This window comes from Cyclopterus lumpus, chromosome 11 (genome assembly GCF_009769545.1).
Source record: "Cyclopterus lumpus isolate fCycLum1 chromosome 11, fCycLum1.pri, whole genome shotgun sequence".
NCBI classification, from domain to species: domain Eukaryota; kingdom Metazoa; phylum Chordata; class Actinopteri; order Perciformes; family Cyclopteridae; genus Cyclopterus; species Cyclopterus lumpus.
Genome location: NC_046976.1, coordinates 14,076,552 through 14,096,900, shown reverse-complemented (window position 1 = coordinate 14,096,900; position 20,349 = coordinate 14,076,552). Strand labels below are relative to the sequence as shown.

Below are 20,349 nucleotides of genomic sequence, written 5' to 3'. Positions count from 1 at the left end.
TCTTCCCCACATAGAGCCATACCTGCGCAGGTCCAGCATCCGAAGCCCGGATGCCCAGCAACGTGTGTCCGTCAGTGGGCAAAACTCCATGGGCCTCCAGCGGTTTGGTCTCAAGGGAGTTGCAATCAACATGGAGGGAGGCGGCTTCGCGTTGCACGCTGAGGGCCACCTTGTGCCAGCGCAAGTCCATCAGGGCCTCCACCCCCTCCCCGGTGAAAATGCAGCTCACCAGGTCATCTGCGGGCTCTACGCCCCTGGCGCGAACGGACAGGCTTCCATCGAGGCCATTGAAGTCTACGGAGAGCTGGGTTTCAACACAAGCGCTAATTAAACACTATTATGATTGTGGGTTAAGTATGCCTACTAACTGTATCTAAAGATGTCTGGTCCTGGTTTCCACAAAGAGTGATATGTACATGCTGCTAGCACCCAACAAAGCTGTAGAACACAGTTGCAGGGGTGAGGTAAAGGGGAAGACATATTAATTACAAACGCAGGCAGTACAGCCAATCAATCACTCCTAATGAGGCGAGCTGGCCTTCATCCATCATACACATTGAGTATTTAAATCTGGCCCCGACTCTTGGTGATTATGGGGACTCTGAGGGACTCCAGTGCTTCATCATGGAGCACACATGCATAACAATGAAGGTGAATGAGATAGCAGAGCAGAAGATGATGATGATGATGATGATGATGGAGGGAAGAGCAATGGAGAGACGGGGAGCACGAAAATAAAGAGAAGACAAAAGACGCACAAAATCAAAAAGGGGGAGTGAATTGAAAAGGTGTCAAGAGAGAAAAGAAATTGAAGGGAAAAGTGGATGACTGTGCAAAAAAAGATGAGAGACAGGCGGAATGAGTAGGGAAAAGGATGAGATGAAGAAAAAGGTAAGAGAAAAGGGATGGAGGAAATAGAGGCGGGGGCAAAAGGATGCGGGAATGCATCAAACCGTCAATCAGGTAACAAGAGTGAGTTGCACCTGGGGGTATCCCTGCTGATCAGATATCTGGAAGAGGTAGATGGTGTCTCTCAGAGCAGCCTTCTTTAACACCAGAGTGAAGCTGAGGGTGAACTCCTCAGGAAGGCCGTGAGGAAACACCTCACTGGAAGACAGAAAATCAGGGACCCGTCACTCCTCCATTCAGTGACGCCAATTACAGGAAGGTTTCTGGGGAACTTCTGATGATGTCACAAGGGGTTATATTGGCTTGGAGATTACAAATTATAACATCTAGCCTGTATTACAAGCTGGAAGCATAGAGTTTTAACACAGTGGGTAATGACACCGGACCAACCTCCTTAATCCACTCTTTATTTCAATGCATTCTGTTTACATGATGTAGCAGCCCTTAATAAAACATTGATGTGTCCCTTAATGTATTTATAGATGCACTTTCTTTCAAATGTAATCAATGTGTCTGTACTGTTTGTGTTTGTACATGTGAATATGCAAGCTGTGAAAACTAATTTCTCCCCCCGGAACAATTAAGTATCTATCAGACTTGACATAAACACAATTGGTTGCTAGGCAGGGAGCATCACATGCAATTAACATTGTGACAAATTAGGAAAACTTGTGAATTAAAATGTATAAATGCCAACGTTTTCGGTTTCCTGTGTCAGATTCTTCTTTTTGCATTTCACCCCAGATGTTGTGAATGCAGCCAGCAGTACAATACAAAGCAGTGTGCACTGTAACCCCCATGTAATTCATTTTCATAGCAGATGCAGTCTAAGAAGCATCATCCCTCAGTCTTGGTCAAGGGCATCTAAGCACACAAATACGCACACACAAATATTCACTGCATGGATGTGTGTAGATGTATTGAGAGATGAAGGGTTCACAAACATGTCATGTGAAATGCATGCTCACTGAGATGGTGAAATATTCTCTATTCTCACACACACACACACACACACACACAACTACAGGACATCAAAACAAAGAGGATGAGTAGGAAAAAAGGTGAGGAAGAAAACACATTCAACCTGGAGACCTGCAGAGAGGGGGAGAAAAGTATGGTGTGGGACAAATGCATTCTTTACATTGAATATGAAAATTCCAGAGTTTTGATATTAAAGGAGGTACAGTATATCATGCTCATTTTGAGTTGCGTACACATATTCAGGGTTTCTACGAGAACATGTTTATATGATTTAATTGGGAAAAATCACCCTTATTTTTCTCATGCCGTCTGTCTGAATGTACATGGGCCCTATTTCTCGTACCTAGCGGGATAATTTTCCGGATGAGATTACACAAGTCAGGGTTTGCGGTTCCCTCGAAGCAAGTTTGGCAAAATCACCATAGCAACACCAAAATCTAATCTAATGAACCTGTATGTGACATGGGAAGTTGGAGTAAAATATGAACCGCTTGTTGATCTAGGCCACCCACACAAAAAAGAAAAAAGAAAAGGGATTGCGTGCACAAGCACTGAAAAGGTGAGTTTTAAGTGACATGTCCCCTTCAACTAATGCACGGAACAGTATGTAGGTAGAGATGGAAAGAGAGTGCGCGTGAGAGAGACAGAGGAAGAAAGAAAGAAACTGATGTCGAGAGTAGAAATTGTTTTGCTGTCGATTAGTGACATGGGCTGCAGGGCACAAAACCACTCACAGAGTATTGACTTTTACGTTAAAAGTACTTCACCATAGCCTTTTACATTCCGAGTTCTGGAGAGAAACACACACACACACACACACACACACACACACACAAACACAAACAAACACAAACACAATAAATCACTCTAGCCTTTCCCAACACTGAAATAAAGTTACTTTTGCTCCTCTTGGTTTTTAGTTGTCAAAAGAGAGCGGGAGAGGAAGTTCAGTGCAAGCCAGAGAAACACAGGGGAACATGGGAGAGGAAATGTTGTAAAAGCAGATCTTTGGATGGGAATATCTCCTGGAGAGGTGTGTAAGCACCTTTGTACCTGGTTCTAACTGAGCTGGAATCAATTGCTTTCAGTGGAAAGGTTTTCTATCCCTGAATGTCTTATACACACACACACACACCTCACTCAAAGGAACTTCTGACAGGTAGGAACGGACTTTGTAAACGGAGCTGTAAAAGAAGATATATTGGCCAAATATTGCCTTAGGTTAATTCTTTCTTTTTACCTTTGGCTATCTTCTATTTGTTGTATTCTAAACAATATGTATACAACTTTAGGAAGAAAAATAAACATTTTAAAAGGTTTAAAGATATTCACCATATTCGTGTTGTATGGCAACATTTGCGAAAACACAAAGTACAAAAAAAGTCAGGGAATGACTGATGTCATTGGGATTAATCCACTACATTAATATCTGCACACAATTTCAGTTTGACAGTCGTCAGATCATTTATTACAAAGCTGCCTGCAGGTCGTGCCGTGACAAGTCATTTGAATTTATCGTCTGCAGACGATGAACGGCGGTAACAAATGGTCATGCAATCCAACCAACACACTGTATCTGTTTGCGATGTTTCGGTTTGGACTGAAAGTGGTCTGTACGGCTAACCTACAGACCAACCCAATGACAGACTGCCATCGCAATCCCTGGAGCAAGAAGCATGCCATTGTGTCCCTGCGCTCCCCATCTGCACAGACGCAGTTTAGCTGCTGAAAACTACGGTCGTAACATTCCCCAGCTCAATAAAGGTCGACATAAATTCTACAAAATCACGGCCTCATTTGGTGTGGCTTCTGCGTGGAATCTGGACAGGTTTGCTGTACCACACGTTGCACCATTAATCAGCCTCTTCTGCTGATAATAATAATACATCCATCCATCCATTTTCAATACCGCTTATCCTCATTAGAGTCGCGGGGGCGCTGGAGCCTATCCCAGCTGACATAAGGCGAAGGCAGGGGACACCCTGGACAGGCCGCCAGTCCATCGAGGGCAAATAATAATACAAATAATGATATATTTTATTTGTATAGGGCTTTCAAAAAAAATTTACTCAAAAGGCACTTTACATGGTGGAAACAGAAACGATAAAAGCAAGTACAATATAAACACGAGAGATGACATAACAGTAGGAAGGACTGGGGCGATGTGGTCTTCGGTGCGGGAGAGCAGATGGGCAGCTGAGTTTTGGATGTAGTTTCTTGACGATTTTGGTGGATGTAAACTGAAATATTTTTGTAAAAGTACATCACCTTCTCCTCATTGACTCATATTCCCAATCTGTCTTTTTGCATTTGCTCTCTAAAAATAAAATCACTATTCCCTTCTAAAGCTTTTTGTCCCAATCAAGCAATTCCAGCAGCGAAATGCTTAATGTGTACACAAATAATAAAATTTTTGTCTATGTGATAAAACAATGTTAAATTCATCAAAAGCATTTGAATGATGTCAGAAATAGTGTGGCCTCACACCATAATAGCACAGAATTGTTTCCCATCTCTCCTACACACTGAAGCCACATAAAAGAAACAGGCCCAAACATTTTGCAGAAATTAAATTACATGTGCCCCGCTGTGATTGGTGCCCATTTCACTGTCTGCAGACAACTGAGAGAGGCGAGAGACACGCAGCTTTACTGGCTGTCACTCATCTGTGTTAGCTCGGATTAGCTGAATGGATTAGCCTCTGATACAAAGCAAAACGCTGCTTTCCAATTACGATACACACACGTCTTGCACTTCAGTCAACCTTACCGGCAATGAATTAAAAAGCTGCTTGAGTGACGGGGAGTCTGTGGTGGATGGGAGCCATGTCGGATACAGCTTGAGAAATCTATACACTATCTACTCTGAGACTGGGCAGAAAAAAAGGCATCAGCATCACACATAAGCACACACACACACACACAAACACACACACGCACGCACACACACACACAAACACAAACACTCTAAAACCGTTAACCTTGTCGTTCCCCCACAGCTTCTCGCTCATCCGTTGTCTGCCTCCACTCTTTTGTAAGTGCCTGAAGCCCTTACATGTAATGCAATTAGAGAAGGCAAAAAGTAAAAAAAAATAAAGTAAGAAAAAGGAACAAATGCAGGAGGATTTGTATCTATTGCTCCGTAAGGCAATAAGGCAAGAGAGAATAAGCGTATGCAAAACAAAAAGAAAAGCAAGAATCTCTGTTTCGTCATTTTGAGAAACATATATCAGTGACAGGGAGTTTCACACATAGAGAGAGAAGCACAATGAAAAGGCAGCTGGCAGGCAAGGTTGATGTGCCAACATTGATTATTCTCTGTCCGAATCCAAATGGAGTCACCCAGGTAACCTTCTTGAATGATACAACTGACAGCACGGTTCTCAATGGCATCCACATTTCAATAAACGCTGCGCCATCACAAAATCCAAACCAGATAGAGGATGCCCTCTCTCTGTATGGTTAGAGGCAAAACAAAAAACCTCTTGAATTTGGCTCCTAAGATGCTGATTTTATGAGAAGTGATATTTTTTTAGTGGCCCCTCCCCTCTCCCCTCTTTTCCTCAGGACAAGTACTCTCTATGCCTGTGACAAACAATATATGTGACACTTTTAGAACAAAACGTCTAAAAAAAAAGTGTTTTGTAGACAGATTTGTCGGGCTTTCAAGCAAGTGGAGCTCACAGGGCTGGACAAAGTGATACAATACTCTGGGCTGACCCAATTGGCAAGTTCTGAAAAACGGCTTTATCGGTGGGTGAAAAGAAGCTCAGCCGTCTGAAAACCTGCTACGGTTGAACTAAAAAAGAAAAGAAAAAACGAAAAAAAACGTCAAATCACTTGTGTCACAATTGCAAACTAAATCTACGACAAACTACTGTGTGATAACAAAATATAAACCCAGGAAAGGTGTAATTACACCATGTCATACTGCAGAACAATGTGCAGGGACGCCGCGCTCTAGTGGACTTTATGGCCGCCGCTCTCTTTGCCCAGAAACAAGCTCAGAACAAGCCACGGCTCTAAGATGACGCTATTAAGTTCATATCCTTGTAACTTCTTTACTGCCAACTGCATCATGCCTACCAATTAAGGCATCGCTCCTATAGTTTGCGCTCGAGCAACTAAGCCAGACAATTCATGTGAAAACTAGTTCCAATAAGCATCTGCGGTCACAGCCCGGAAAACCAAAAAGGCTGTTAAGAGTTCAGTTTTACAAGGCAGTGTCCGTGGTGTGGGAAATGAAGTGCTATTTCTGGAAATGCAATCAGAGATTGATCCGTGCTGTACAGCTTGCCAACTGCCAGTGGACAGCAAGGATAAGTTGAGTGAGAGTTCAGAGGCTACTTAGCCGAAAGGCATTCAGTCGCTCTGCTTATTTCTTTGTTCAGAGCATGTTGACATAGGCCCCCAGAAAGGTGAAAATGTGCTTTATGTCACGTCCCCCGCAGTACATTATCTCCCACCTCAAGCTGCCCCAACAATGTGCCTGCGTGAGATGCGTTTCTCCGTCGGTGGCTGTAAAGAGAGCACGCGGCAGGATTGTTAGTGGGAAAACGTACTCAGTGGGGCGCAGGAGTGCAGTTTTGCCCAGGCGGAGGATGAGCGGTCCTCGTGGGTTGCGGATCTTTTTGACATCTTTGCTCTTGAGCAGGGAGAATCGCCTCACCAGGTTAAAACCTGACAAGAAAATAAGATTCGTCAGCAGCCACATGAATACAACTTGTAAGTGTCCCGTTTGAGATATTTCAGCTCGTCTTTTCACCTGTGATATTGTGCCGGTCCGTCTGAGGAAACTTCCATTCGTCCACTTGCAAGAATGGGCATTGATCCTCTGTGGAGACAAGTAGATGAAACAGATGGTGAAGCAGGACAACAACAAAAAAAGAGTCAGATTAAGGTATGTAAACAGCAAAAAACCATGACATGTACTACTACTATTCTAGCATTCATGGAATGTCAAGAACAGCACGTCAGTCTTTGGAGAAGTAACTTTAAATGTTACTTTTCACTCTTGTAAGCGAGAAGAGGCAACTGCAAACATGCATGAGAAACATAAATATTGATCTGGAAGAAAGAGACGTTGAGAGGAGCTGATGGGGTTGAAAGAGAGTCAACAGTGTAAAACACAAAGAGTGCAATGAAAGGAGGGCAACGCTGGGGAGAGTGGAACACAGCCCGTTCTGACAGGTTGTCTGGCACCAAAGCTTGTCTGTCACGTCAGCCGACGTTTGATGGATATGTTCTCACCCTGTCAGGGGAGGTTACAGAGAAAAGTGTTACCTGTCAGAGCGGCCTGCCTCACAGAGATGTGAGATGTGTAGGAAAGAAACCGTACTTTAAGTAGTCAAGACCCTGTGAATCACTGCGATCCACAGCTAATTGATCTCTTTGGGGCCGAGGACCAAGGCCCCGAGCAAGTTCTACAGGGCACCGTTTTTCATAAAGTATTAATGTTCTTTTTTTCTTATGACTGAGAATGCGGGAGCAGGTGGTAACCTGCATCAACCAGAAATCATTTTCTTTGAACTGTGCTGCTGTCGGAGTTATTCTGAATCATTACTGTGTACCTTCTGCCAAAGCCAAAGGCTAGACATTTTTTTTTATTTACCCTGGCACAATGATGCATCTTTTAAATCAACAACAAAAAACAAAAACATTAAAAAAAAAATACGAGAACTTAAACAGATTTTCTTTTTGTTGCTCTAAATTAAGCTGCAAACGCAGAGCAGGATCTATGCAGAGGCATTCTTGGAACATGCCTAGCAGCTCCTTACCACTAGGGGGCCCAGACAGAAGGGTACAGAACTGCCCTTGAATTGTTTAAAAAATATATATATATATGATTGGTATTTTAACACTTTTTTCCCCCATTGTTAACTCATTCATTGTTTGTTTTTTTTAACAGACATTTTCGGTCTGACCCTGCAAAGTGGAACAAAATTGCAGGGTCAATTAAAACTACTTTTTAATCAAACAAAACCTGTAAAAATATTTTCTACATCACTGACACACTATGGAGACACTACCTGAACGTTTCTTTAGGAAAAAACTAAATGACGGAACCGTCGAGAGAGAACGGTCAGTACACCTGCGGTCTCTGTTCAGTGAAAAGACCGATGGAGTTGATGACTGGGAACTCATAAAACAAAAACCTTTTCCAGTCTCTAACATGAACATTAAACATTAAAACTCCATGGACAGTCGTAATGCTGTGCTTATTTGGAAATACAAATGCATGAATAGATATACACTTATAGTCCAGCAAGTAGAAGTTCCGAGTGCATACTGGCACAACCTTTTAAAACGTAAAATGGCGACTCTCCATTTGGACTTGGACTCCATTAGTGGTCTCTTCACTACAGCCCTGCTCACCTTCATGAGGCAAGTGTTTGCATCTCCTGGATTCGTGGTTTGAGTTGTTGAGAACCTCTTTTTGACGAAACAGCGAGTGCACTTCATGGAGAGTTGCCTCGCAACGGCAACACACTGTCTATGTTTTTCCCACCACAATTAAACTTCCACCAGACTGGAAATCACACCATAACAAAAAAAGGGAAAGAGCCCAATACAATTACTTAAATAATAACATAACAGACTTTAATTAAGAGTTAGAAAAATTCAATTTCACGCAGGCCCGGCTCAAGAAAGAAAGAATTGAATCACTTCATCAACTCCTCCTTCGAGTTCATCGGTTGACACCCTGCAGCTTTCGGCTCAGCTTGGTTTCAAAACCAAAAGTCTTTCAAAGCACAGCACATGTCAGGCTGCCTGCGCAGTGGGCCGCTCTCTTGCTGCTGCCTGCGAGTACAAATCATGCCGCGGATAAGAGATGTCAGACAGTGGTGTTGTAGTATGTTAAGAGGAACTTGAGATGAAAACTTAAGAAATGCTATGAATTGAATGTGACTTGTGAACAAAGTACCAGATACAGTGAAGAATACAGGAAATATCAAGCAGTCTTCTGAGCCCCTCTGATACATTCTGACTGACAGTTACATCCTATTTTTTGTTTAGTCTGTCTCTCTCTCTCTCAATTTCTCTCTCTCTCTCGCACACACACACACACACACACACGCTGCTTTTTATAACTTGACGGGGTTCATCCTGAAACATGCACTCTGCAGCCTCACAAAGACTCTTTCTTAAAAAAAGAAAACAGACATGCGTAATCACACATACATCTTATCTTCATATCTCCCCATCACAGGTTGTTTTAAATCGAGAGATGGTGAGATCGACCTTTTTGTCGTTTTTTCTTTCACATTTTGTTTTCATTCCCAATTTCCGTAGAAATAAAATCAAGATGAAGGCTTTGTCAGGAGTAATCTTGGCTAGAGGCAAAAGGGTACAATGACGAGAAGCAACACACAGACAGGCACAGGCGGAGAGAGGTTTTGGTCCAGCTAGATGCTAACTTTGTTGTTTGGTGTTGAAGCCTAAAGTGGGTTTGTCAGAACTTGTTTTTACTGCAAACTGCTGCAAAATGTGGGATTGAATATGAAAATAGTGAATGCGGTGGTCATTTAACCTAAACAATGAGCTGTAAAACATTCAAAGTACCATCGAGCTGAGAGAAACTGCAGTTGGGTAATAATTATCTGCAGGTTTGTCACTATCAGCAACCCTGTTCACATTATACACAGCCACTTCATCCATTGCGGATACAAAAATATGAATTACTGCACACTTGGCATGCATTTCCGTCTGATTAAGCATAACTGAAGATGACAAAACCAAAATGATGCTGAGGCCCGCATTTGCATGTGGGTGAATCACATCGGTAAACAACGTTTACATATTTGTTACCACTTTTAAAAGCTGTGAATCAACTTAAATGGTGTGTTCACTTGCAAGAGACTTTCGCTCGCTTTCATGAAATACACAAGCTATTTCTACATAATTGAGCGGATGGAGGATATTTTAGTGGACTGCGTACTCAGGCAATTGGCAGTTTGGCAGAGGACATATTGCAGAACTTAAACCCCATTTCCTCTCAAGCTGTGATCAAAGTGTTTGCTTGTTGACAGGCTAATTAGCACATATTATGAGTGCCACTCCATGATCCTGCTACCAGCTGCATGTAGCCTTAAAGAGATTGGAGGGTCTTGGCTGGGTTCACTTCCTCTTTGATGGGTTGTCTTTGATTCTTGCCAGAGCAGGTAATGATACTACACTGGCAGCCATGCAGTACGCTGTTGGGAGAGTTCCCCCACGTTTCCACCTTGCCAAAGATACACATTCAGGACATTATGGGTCTTTACGGAAGTGAAACGAGAGAGACTTACACTTCACTTGGAGAGTGTACAAGTGAAAGGTGGCAGACAAGGGCAAATATGGATGTGTCACGTTCTGTAACATTTCAGAGGTAAAAATCTCTTTTACTACAAAAAGTCACACGAGGAAGAGGACCACACGGGAAGTACAAAAACAATCTGTCACAGAACAAGGAGTAGACACAGGCTAATTAGACAGGGGAACGAGACACAGGTGAAGGGCATGAACAATCAGGGAGGCAGAGGAGTGGCTGACGGCAGGTGAAGGGAATGAACAATCAGGGACAGGAAGTGCAGGGAAGCAGAGGACACAAGAGACAAGGACTTCACAATAAAACAGGAAGCACACAGGATGTGACAGGATGATTTGATTATGGTAAAGGGATCCATAAGGACATGATTTCGTCCACAGGCGACAAGTCTCCCACTCGAGCATGCATTATGACAAAAGAACAACCCGACGTCAGCTGCCGCATTGCAATTCACCAGCTAAAATAAAGTGATGTGTGACCTTTCTTGCATCGTGCATCCTGCAAGATATGTATGGCCTCATCTAACAGGGCCTCGTTGTGGCCGGGGTCTACTGAGACCAACTGCCCCCGAGTTGTAATACTGTTTCCGTAGCAGTGAGCACTTGGCAGAGCCCTTTCATTAGGGAGGAGAGGTCACAAGTGGGCTCACAGAGTGTTTGATGTGTGGTTTGCAATAAGAGAGGGCACGGTAGTTATTGAATGCGCTTTACAATGTGGCATTCCAAGATAATTGGACTCGGCAGCTGATCAGCAGAAAGTCAGAAAGCAAGTCTCGAAACTATTAAACACACGCACCACATCGGAGGAGAAGGGCATGCTGGGTGGTGTATTTGATGATTCAACACAAGGATTCAATGTAGCCTGTGTAAGATCAAAGTGGGGCTAAAATTACAAACTGACTGTCTCAATCCCTCCGATTTTTTTGTAATCCAGAGGGCGAGAGAGTTTTTCTCAAATGTCTTCCCGGCCAAATGGGACCGACAAGAGAAAACATTCCTGTTTTTTCCAGAGATAAAACTACAGCACAGAGGAGTGGAAAAACTTTTTAAAAAAAACGTTGCACTTCAGAGGGATGAGCTCACTCATGTTCCCCTTTGAAGGCCTCTGGCCCACATTTAATACTCTCTCACAAGCTCACACAGACATTGACAAGCTTTCCACTTGACAGGAAACTGGTTGCTTACATGTCAGGTCAAAATGTTCAAACATTATCATCTCTGATCACATTTGTCACATTCGTTTGTATGCACTCTGCAGTATTGACGTGTGACTCGATATTACTTCACTTTTGTTCTGCAGAATGTAGTAACACAACAGGGCAGGTTCAATCCATGAGACAGTGGCAAGTTGAAGTGTTTTGCTCAAGTTATTTAGTGAAGTTCTGAGACTAAATAACTGCCTGGTCAGTAACAAAGCGTTCACATTTCTTTAACCAATCACGCTCTCCCGCCCCTCTCAAAATCCGACAGCCTCTCTCCGCTATCTCATTGGTTTACACTATAGTACAGTAGATCCTTATTTGGTTTCCTGTTTCAACTCAAATTCCATTGCATTAGTTTATCTGACACAACTTACGTCCGCCAACTCAGACTGCTGGAACCTGCAGTGGAGGATGTACGGTTACAGGGACTTATTTGAACTCTGAATATTGTGTGCACGCAGATGTTGCAAAAGCAGAACTCGCCACTCAACAAATGTATCCTATGTCTGACTTACTGTTACCTCGACCTGATGGTTGCGAGAGCTCACAACTTACGCTTTTCTCCCTAAAGCAGAAACTGCAGGACCTGTCCTGCGACATCTTCCCTCTAAACCATCCGTGGGGAAAGAGCTCGGACCATTCAGTGCTTGTTCAATAAAAGACATTTGAGAGTTTCTCATCATGAGTATTACTCATGGGGAAATTATTACAAATAGTGTCCACCACACTTGTCATGCCATTTAAATATATATTAGAATCTTCATGAAGGAATGCAGTATTTCGTAATAGTAGGAGGCGACAGAACATAACCAGTTCTCAGTGTAGAAGCACACACTACAGCATTTAGATTATTCACTTTAATTATTGATATCCTAACCCAAACAATAAGGCGTACCGTAGCCCCAACCAGGATCTGTGATGTATGTCTGCTGCTCGTCATTTGTGCAAATGAGGTTATTACTACTACAAATCATTGGCACCAGAAAACATACAACTTAGCGCAGACGCAGACGGAGGGAAACTGAGTGAAAGCAAATCAATACACAAATCAATTACGTCAGACTGCGTAGAGTATGTGGTGCACACAAAACCCCACATCAGCAACACTTTCCCAAAAGGTAGAGAATCTCAGCAATTTAATTTAACTACAGGGATGAGTCTCGCTTGCTGACACAGAACTGCAGTGGAATCATCCAGGTCGACTCCTCAACACTAGTTCTACTTAAACCTGCTTCCCTGCTGTAATGTCAGCAAATTACACAAGTAGAGATTTAGATGAGTCAGAGGAATGTGTGTCTATGAGTAGTGTGCAAGTCTCTGTGTGTGGTGCTATAGAGCACTTTCATCCCACCACTGGGGGAGATGACTCAGGGGTGCTGGAAGATAACTCAGTCTCATCTGAAAAGCCCTGGATCTCCCAAGAGGGACACCCCCCCCCCCCCCTCCTTCACAAAGCTGTCTACAGAGCTCCGCAAGCTATGGGGAATTGCTCGGCCTCCCCCACGTGACATCTCAGAGCTAGCCCCTGACAACACACTGACAGTGTGGTGAGGGAGTATGACAGTTAGGCATACGAAATAAACGAATGAAACAAAACGGTGAAATAGATTGTTCTTCACCTCTCTGCGTTCTCTCTAACACACCGGCAGACAAATAAACTGACACTTCAACATCCTCATTTCATGTACGCACATAGACACTCAACATCTGAGAATCTCTACACACAGAAATTCCGAATGATTGATGGCTCGAGAAGAGTAACACAACCGCACATGGTAAACACACACACACACACACACACACACACACACACACACACACACACACACACACACACACACACACACACACACACACACACACACACACACACACACACACACACACACACACACACACACACACACACACACACACACACACACACACACACACACACACACACACACACACACACACACACACACACACACACACACACACACACACACACACACCTCCTTGCCGCAGCCTCACCGCCGTGCCACCAACAGCCACTCACTCCAAACACACGCACGCTGTAATTACAGTCCATTTTCATCGTCATCTTGTTTCACAGTCATCCACACACACACCCCGCCACAGACGGACACGGTCCCATCAAAGTCAGAGTGGGTTCCAAAGCGTGACGAGTTGGATTGAAAATGTGTCTCGGTTACAACTGTGTGAATGTTTTTGGGACTTCATTGTTTTTGTTTTTTTGTGGCGTCCCAGTTTCGGCGCACAAGCCCGTTGTTTGAACGAGCCTTTTGCTTGGCTCCTGTAATTTGCTGCGTACAGCATTGTCGGAGGGTGTGGCCCTCGGTGACCCCGTGGCCAGTCGAAACGCGTGGCCCTTGGGAGCGGACCGATTGCTCGCCACGTGGTTGCAGACGTGCTGCAGGGAAGTGAAGATGAGTGAGTCTATCCAGCATCCCGCAGCGAAAGCGAAGTGCAGTCAATGAGCATGCGGCATTTTCATTTCCTATGACAACATTTTTGGGAATTTAGTATGTCTCTTTCCTTGCCGTGAGTTGAATGAGAAAATTCATAAGTCTGGAAATAAGTCAGTAAATATAAAGTTGCAGCTCGCAGCTTGTTAGCTTATAGTGTAAATCCTGGATTACAGATAAACAGCTCGCCCGGCTTCCATTTGACAGCAACAAAATCAGCCTACTCGCATCACTAAGGCTCACTATGCATGTTACATCTCATTTGCTTGAATCCCTAGAAACACTGAAGTGTAAACATGACAAGTTGTGGTTTTACATTCCGTTTTTTTGCGTGTGGCATTAAAGGACAGATATGAGAGTGGTATCCATCTTCTTATCTCTCTCTCTCTCTCTCTCTCTCTGAAACAAAGCAAATGAGGGTGTGTTGAACTCGTCATTATTGTAAAGCAAGATGTAGTCCTTTGTCTGAAGTTTTACATTTTCTACCATGCATAACCACTGCTGAAGGTTACATTTTTGAAAGGTCCAGCAGAGCAAACTCACCTTGCTCAGATGTCAGCATGTCGCATGAGCCAAAGCTGATCGCCAACAGAGTCAGACAGGACCAGAGAAGCCACATGGTTTCACTCCACCGAAAGCTGATGGATGAACAAACAGAAAAAGAGAAAGTCAAAAAAAGTCAAATCCTTCGTACATTTTGTCACAATGCCACCCAGTCTGCTCACTCGCTGACCAGCTGCACATTATGCTTGACTCCTAAATAGATGTTCATGTATATTTATGAGTCAGTCACAGTTGATGTGTTAATTATGTGGTATGATGCAGCCTTTGTTAGTGGCATATGAATTAACCAGAATGTGCCTCATTAAGGAGTGTAACTCTATAAAGTCTGATCATAGTCATTATCCTGTCCATCTGGTTGGCCTTTAACTGGGCAGCGGCTACACACACACACGTGTATTTGTCTGTCAGAGTGCACTTAAGTATATACACACACACACACACGTGACAATATCTGGGAAATAATTCAAAGTCAAAAAGAATGTACACATTGTGCTGCAAACAAATACCAAGACTACAAAGCAAAATGCATGCATTAAAGTCCCCAAAACAATATTTGCATGCAGGCTTGATGGTCCCAATGCAAACACACAGTGGGACCAAAACAGACAAACACATCTGGAGACTATTCCACTGGAGCTATGGTTGTGTTGCACCAGATGCTTCCACGTGGCCCAACAAGTACGCACACACACACACAGACACAATAAAACGTGTGCCACGTATAGATAATCATATTATTTGAGCTCCACTGTCAGCCTGTTTTTGTTCTCCATAAACACACACATGTAAACACCAACATCGCCCACTCCACACATCCCAGCTGACCTGAACTTGCCCTCAGCATGTGTGTAGGCCCCCATAACTCTTCAGTGTTTACAGGCACAGTGGGGCCCTCAAGGCAGGCAGACTATGTGTCTGTACACACACACATGTCATGTGAAATGCATGCTCACTGAGATGGTGAAATATTCTCTATTCACACACACACACACACACACACACACACACACACACACACACACACACACACACACACACACACACACACACACACACACACACACACACACACACACACACACACACACACACACACACACACACACACACACACACACACACACACACACACACACACACACACACACACACACACACACACACACACACACACACACACACACACACACACACACACACACACACACACACACACACACACACACACACACACACACACACACACACACACACACACACACACACACACACACACACACACACACACACACACACACACACACACACACACACACACACACACACACACACACACACACACACACACACACACACACACACACACACACCAGATGGGACTGCCAGGAGAAATTAACCCCATGCTCCCCTGTGGGTGCACAATGTGACGTTCCTGTCCGGCAGACGACACCTCCTCTATCTAGCCTGACCTGACGGCCTACAGCTTGCTGCTATCAGACCATGTGGAGGGGGACAGTGTTTCAAATTATGTACGGTAATAACAAGGACAGCTTGACATGCTCCACATTGTGAATTATACATTCAATGTCGGGGGCTGCCGACTCGAGATGTGGTTGCTTCCCTTGTGTTCTTCCATTTTAAAAAGAGCAAGATCTTAGCAAGACACTGTATAATCATGTTAGGCCACGATTGATCTGTTTGCACATCCGTTGACATCATGGACACTGTTTATGCAAAAGTAGCTGGGAGCTAAACTGCTAGATTTATAGATTAAAAGAAAAAAAAGAAAACAGTTTTCCCCTGCAGTTGGATGGGTGGAAAGTTAATCAATGCCTTGGACGGCTGAGTTTGAGCACTTTGAAGCTGCAGCCATTATTATAGGCTACATGCCACATGATCGCGATAATAAAAATGTTCACACAGTACATAATACATAATGCATCACAGTCCAGAGAACATAGGCTCAGGGAAAAGTTACAGCTCATGGCGATTATTATCTGGCCATGATCCAAAACAATTTAAAAGGCTTCCTAATATGTATGGTTGTGGATGTCTCTCTTTGTCCTTCTCTTCTCTACACTCCATCTGCAGCTTCACGGGCCACCCAGCTGGCTCCACCCGATAAAGGCAAGGTGGGGTTAGGCCGCTGGGCCACGAGCCCGGTAAGCTGGCCTGCGAGTGAACGGGGTCACTGAATACAAAGCCAATACAGGAAGGAAAACAATGAGGCATTTGAAAGTCTTCCAGCACTAAAAGCCTGAAGAAAAAAAAAGCGCAGGCAGACAAAATTGGTGTCCGACACCGACAATCAAACCACAGGCCTCATCATTTCAGCCTGGACATGTTTTCCAACGACAACAATGTGTCTTCCTTGAAGATACAGACATGCTCAGTATTCTTTGGGGGTCATTTTGGTTCGAGATTCAGACCTTTTAACTATTTTCTATTTCCAGTACAAATACCAGGTTCCAGTACATGTCATGGTTTGAATACAAAATGCTCAATGCTTAGCCATTTTTATTGTCACACATTTCATCATCATTGCCACCACTTAAAAGATAGAAAAACAGCCCCAACACAAGCCTGTTTAAAGGAACACACTCTGACAGAGTTAAATGAAACATGTACTCTCGATGGTCTGACAGGAGAATTGCTTATTAGCAGCCCAGACACGGATGATTAAATAGCAGTGCACCAGTAGCCCACTACTTTCCATCCGTTTTAATGGGAGATCCCGGCATGAATGTGTCGCTCGTGTACAATGTGTGGGTTCACTGCCTTTCCTGCTGTCCCTCACAGCATTCTGTACCAAGAAGATTGATGGACAGCTCGCTAACAGGGTACCTGTTTCCAATCTTCTATGTTCCATCATATGAGTGGTTTGGGTGATGTGCAGTCAACGCAGCCTTCTGCTCTGACCTTTTTATTGTGACTGAATCATTCAGAGAAAGTCTTCTCTCAGCAGAGGATGTGCAGGAAAGTCCCCTAGAAGTTGACTGGAATGCAGCCATCAAACAGAAGCCCTTCATAAAAAGTAGGCAGGCAGACGCAAATGCATACATTAGCGTACAAAAACGTTCACATATCGCGTGTAACCCGACCCGCCAGATTTCACAAGTCAGAACTTTGACCTGCTGGGGATCACCGAAGTCATTAGGGTTCATCATCTGGGGACCACAAGAATCTGTACAAAAATGTCACGGCAATACATCAAATAGCTGTTGACAAATTTCTATCTGGATCAAAGGGGTGGATCGATAGACTGACACTGCCATCCCAAGAGCCACGCTGTGAGTTTGGCAGGTACAATGTTCAGTCAATATGCTGCCAACGTACTCCCAGAGTTCTTTTGACAGAATCAGAGCAATTCTTTTTTTAATAGGGTGAAGAGGTCCAAACTCCAGCGACACTGTACAACTTTATTGTTTAGACCAGCGCATTTGGGCTTGAGGCCAACATTAGGGTCATTCTGTCAAATGTTTTTTTTGACCATCAAAATCTTGTCTGTATTTCTGATACGTCATCATGAACACAAACAACAGGTACACATACACTCTAGTGCATTGGAGGCCTGTTACAACGGGGATCTTGGAGTAAATAAAAGTAACTAAAGATGCCCTGAGGCTTTGATAGACACTCCAGATATCAACAGACCAGGAAGCGTTAAAAGACTTGCAAACTAGCAAAGGCAATATCCCAAGCCGATACGAAAGCAGGCCAAGGCAAGTTTGTACTCGTCTTACACACTACACTGTGTTATGTTCAGGGCCTTCACTTGAACATCTGTGCCTGAGAAAGAGGCCAGCCTCAGTTGCAGATTGTGAAAAAGAAAAAGGAGGGAGTGTTGATGTATGCAACTCCTCACTGTTCAGGGTTGCCATGAACACTTTTGGTCCACTTACAAAAGTTACGATGTAATGTGACCGCCCACTCTGAAGGTATGAACAGGTTGGCCTCAAGCCCATGACATGCATAGTTTAGTCAGCCTTGTACGGTTGAAGGTTGACCGTTTCTGCTTAATGTTCAAATCACTGCAAACTTTAATAAGCAAAGAGTCAAGTGGACGATACAATTAGCTGCAGGCTAGAATTGGAAGGAGTAAATTACACAGATTCTGCATTGGCCTGTCCAGCCTGCAGCAGGTTAAGTGAGCCGCACTTAATGTGTTGGAAAAATTCAACAATGTGCAATGTTTATTCCCCCGGGGTCTAAAGAAGTAGTAGAACCCGTAACCGCAGCTTACAAAAAGGGCTTTACAAGCTTTCTAGATTATGTTTTTTTCGTTGAAATGGCGTTCAACAAAAATACATCTGCTTGTTTACCGAAGGTGAAGAGGTAACAGTGGAGAGATGGACCCCTGTGTTCAAAAGAAATAAATCACACGTTGTCTGGCCAAATGAAACGCGTGCAACACTGAGCTGTTCCACATTTTCCATGTGTGTGTGTGTGTGTGTGGGGAGGAGAGACTCTCAGAAAACCTTCAAGATGGGGTGAGCAGGCAGGATGCAAGAGGCCAAATACAAGTGGGATGGCTGAGTGATGAAGAAAACAGATGTGACCGTGGCCTTCTACCCCCAGGTAGAGAGGCACATTTGGATTGTGGCCACTGGTCTCAAATCAGTTGCAGTGCAATGCTCAGACATTACTTAGCCTGGATAATATGCATGCTGCAGATCCAAACAGGGTTCAACTCAGAGGCTTTTGTGCTTTTTTTCTTTCCATGCCACAGGGGCTTTGGCTGCAAGCCACAAACGTTACAACTCGGGCCATAATGTGTTGTATTTGAAGGGGAAAATCAGCATCACTTTAGTCAGCAGCTCTCCGCCACAGCTGCGGTTGAAAAAGTTCCTCAGTAAGAAGAAACTCTTAAGAAATACAGTAAAAGTTGACCATGAGCAAATACTAGCCTACTCAGCATATATGACTTTAATGATAATCCCCTGACTCCCACTGAACTGCATGACACGTTTCTTTAGCGTCACTATCACAGGGACGTTGCGGTTAGTTTGTGTATTTGTCATCTGCTGTAATGCGAATATATAATATTGCCGTGGGATATGGAGCCTAATATTATTTGCGATATGAGCCAACAGCAAAAAAGTGTGAGCCTAAAAGTATCTCAAAGAGCCACTAATCACTTTACAAACTGCAGCCTCGCTTTAACCGACGTCGCCTTTGCACATTTCAAGCGTCGCTAACGCGCCCGTAAAAAAAAATAAAAATAATAAAGTGGACAATATCCATACCTTCAACAAGTGATAAATCCACAAATGTGCGACCACATTAATCCGGACAATAAACGCGTGTGCGTATCCAAAAGGGAGGGGGTCGAGGGGGCGGAGGGGGTTGTTGTTAAAATGTAATCCGCTGTGTCTTCTGTCCCGTCGTTTTTGTTTTCTCGAGGCTTCTTCCGCGGAGAAAGGAAAGAAGACAAAAGTTCGGGCAAAGCTCGTCCAACTTTTCCCCTCCCCTCGCTCTCCCACTGCTGCACAATCCAGATCCTAAACCCCTCTCCTCCTCTGCTTTTTTTTTTTTCTGTGTCGCTCATGGTTTCTCCTTACTTACTTCCTTACTCTTTTTTTTTTTTTTCTTCCTCCGTCTCAACTCTTCGACCCCCCCCCCCCCCCTCCCCTTCTGTTTCTCCCATCCCCTCTCTGGGAGATCCCCAGTGAAACGTGTAGTGACATCACCTTGTCCACAGTGCTGGAAAAAAAATGAGCCTGGGGCATCTCTCTAATCTCTCCAGCAAGCTCATGCCCTCTCTCTCTCTCTCTCTCTCTCTCTCTACTCTCTACCCTCACCTCCTCATCCTCCCTCCATCTCTCCTTCCCCTTGTTACGGTTTGATTCATGGCTTACTGGAGGGTGAGGAAAAACATCACATTCCGTCTGGGTTTAAGCACTGTATTAGGATAAG

The 20,349-nt window shown here is 43.9% G+C and overlaps 1 protein-coding gene across 2 annotated transcripts in view; it reads right to left on the bottom strand.

The window, feature by feature from the left end:
* The window catches only part of col16a1 (collagen, type XVI, alpha 1), a 53,605-nt gene extending 33,671 nt beyond the window's left edge, over positions 1-19,934 (bottom strand). For both annotated transcript variants that reach the window (XM_034545548.1, XM_034545549.1), the window contains exons 1-6: positions 19,680-19,934; positions 14,413-14,507; positions 6,655-6,723; positions 6,452-6,569; positions 984-1,107; positions 23-304 (exon numbers count right to left, since the gene is read on the bottom strand). In XM_034545548.1, the coding sequence (XP_034401439.1) occupies positions 23-304; positions 984-1,107; positions 6,452-6,569; positions 6,655-6,723; positions 14,413-14,488 (669 nt within the window). In that variant the 5' untranslated portion in view covers positions 14,489-14,507; positions 19,680-19,934. The remainder of the gene's footprint in view (positions 1-22; positions 305-983; positions 1,108-6,451; positions 6,570-6,654; positions 6,724-14,412; positions 14,508-19,679) is intronic.
* Positions 19,935-20,349: the final 415 nt, after the last annotated feature.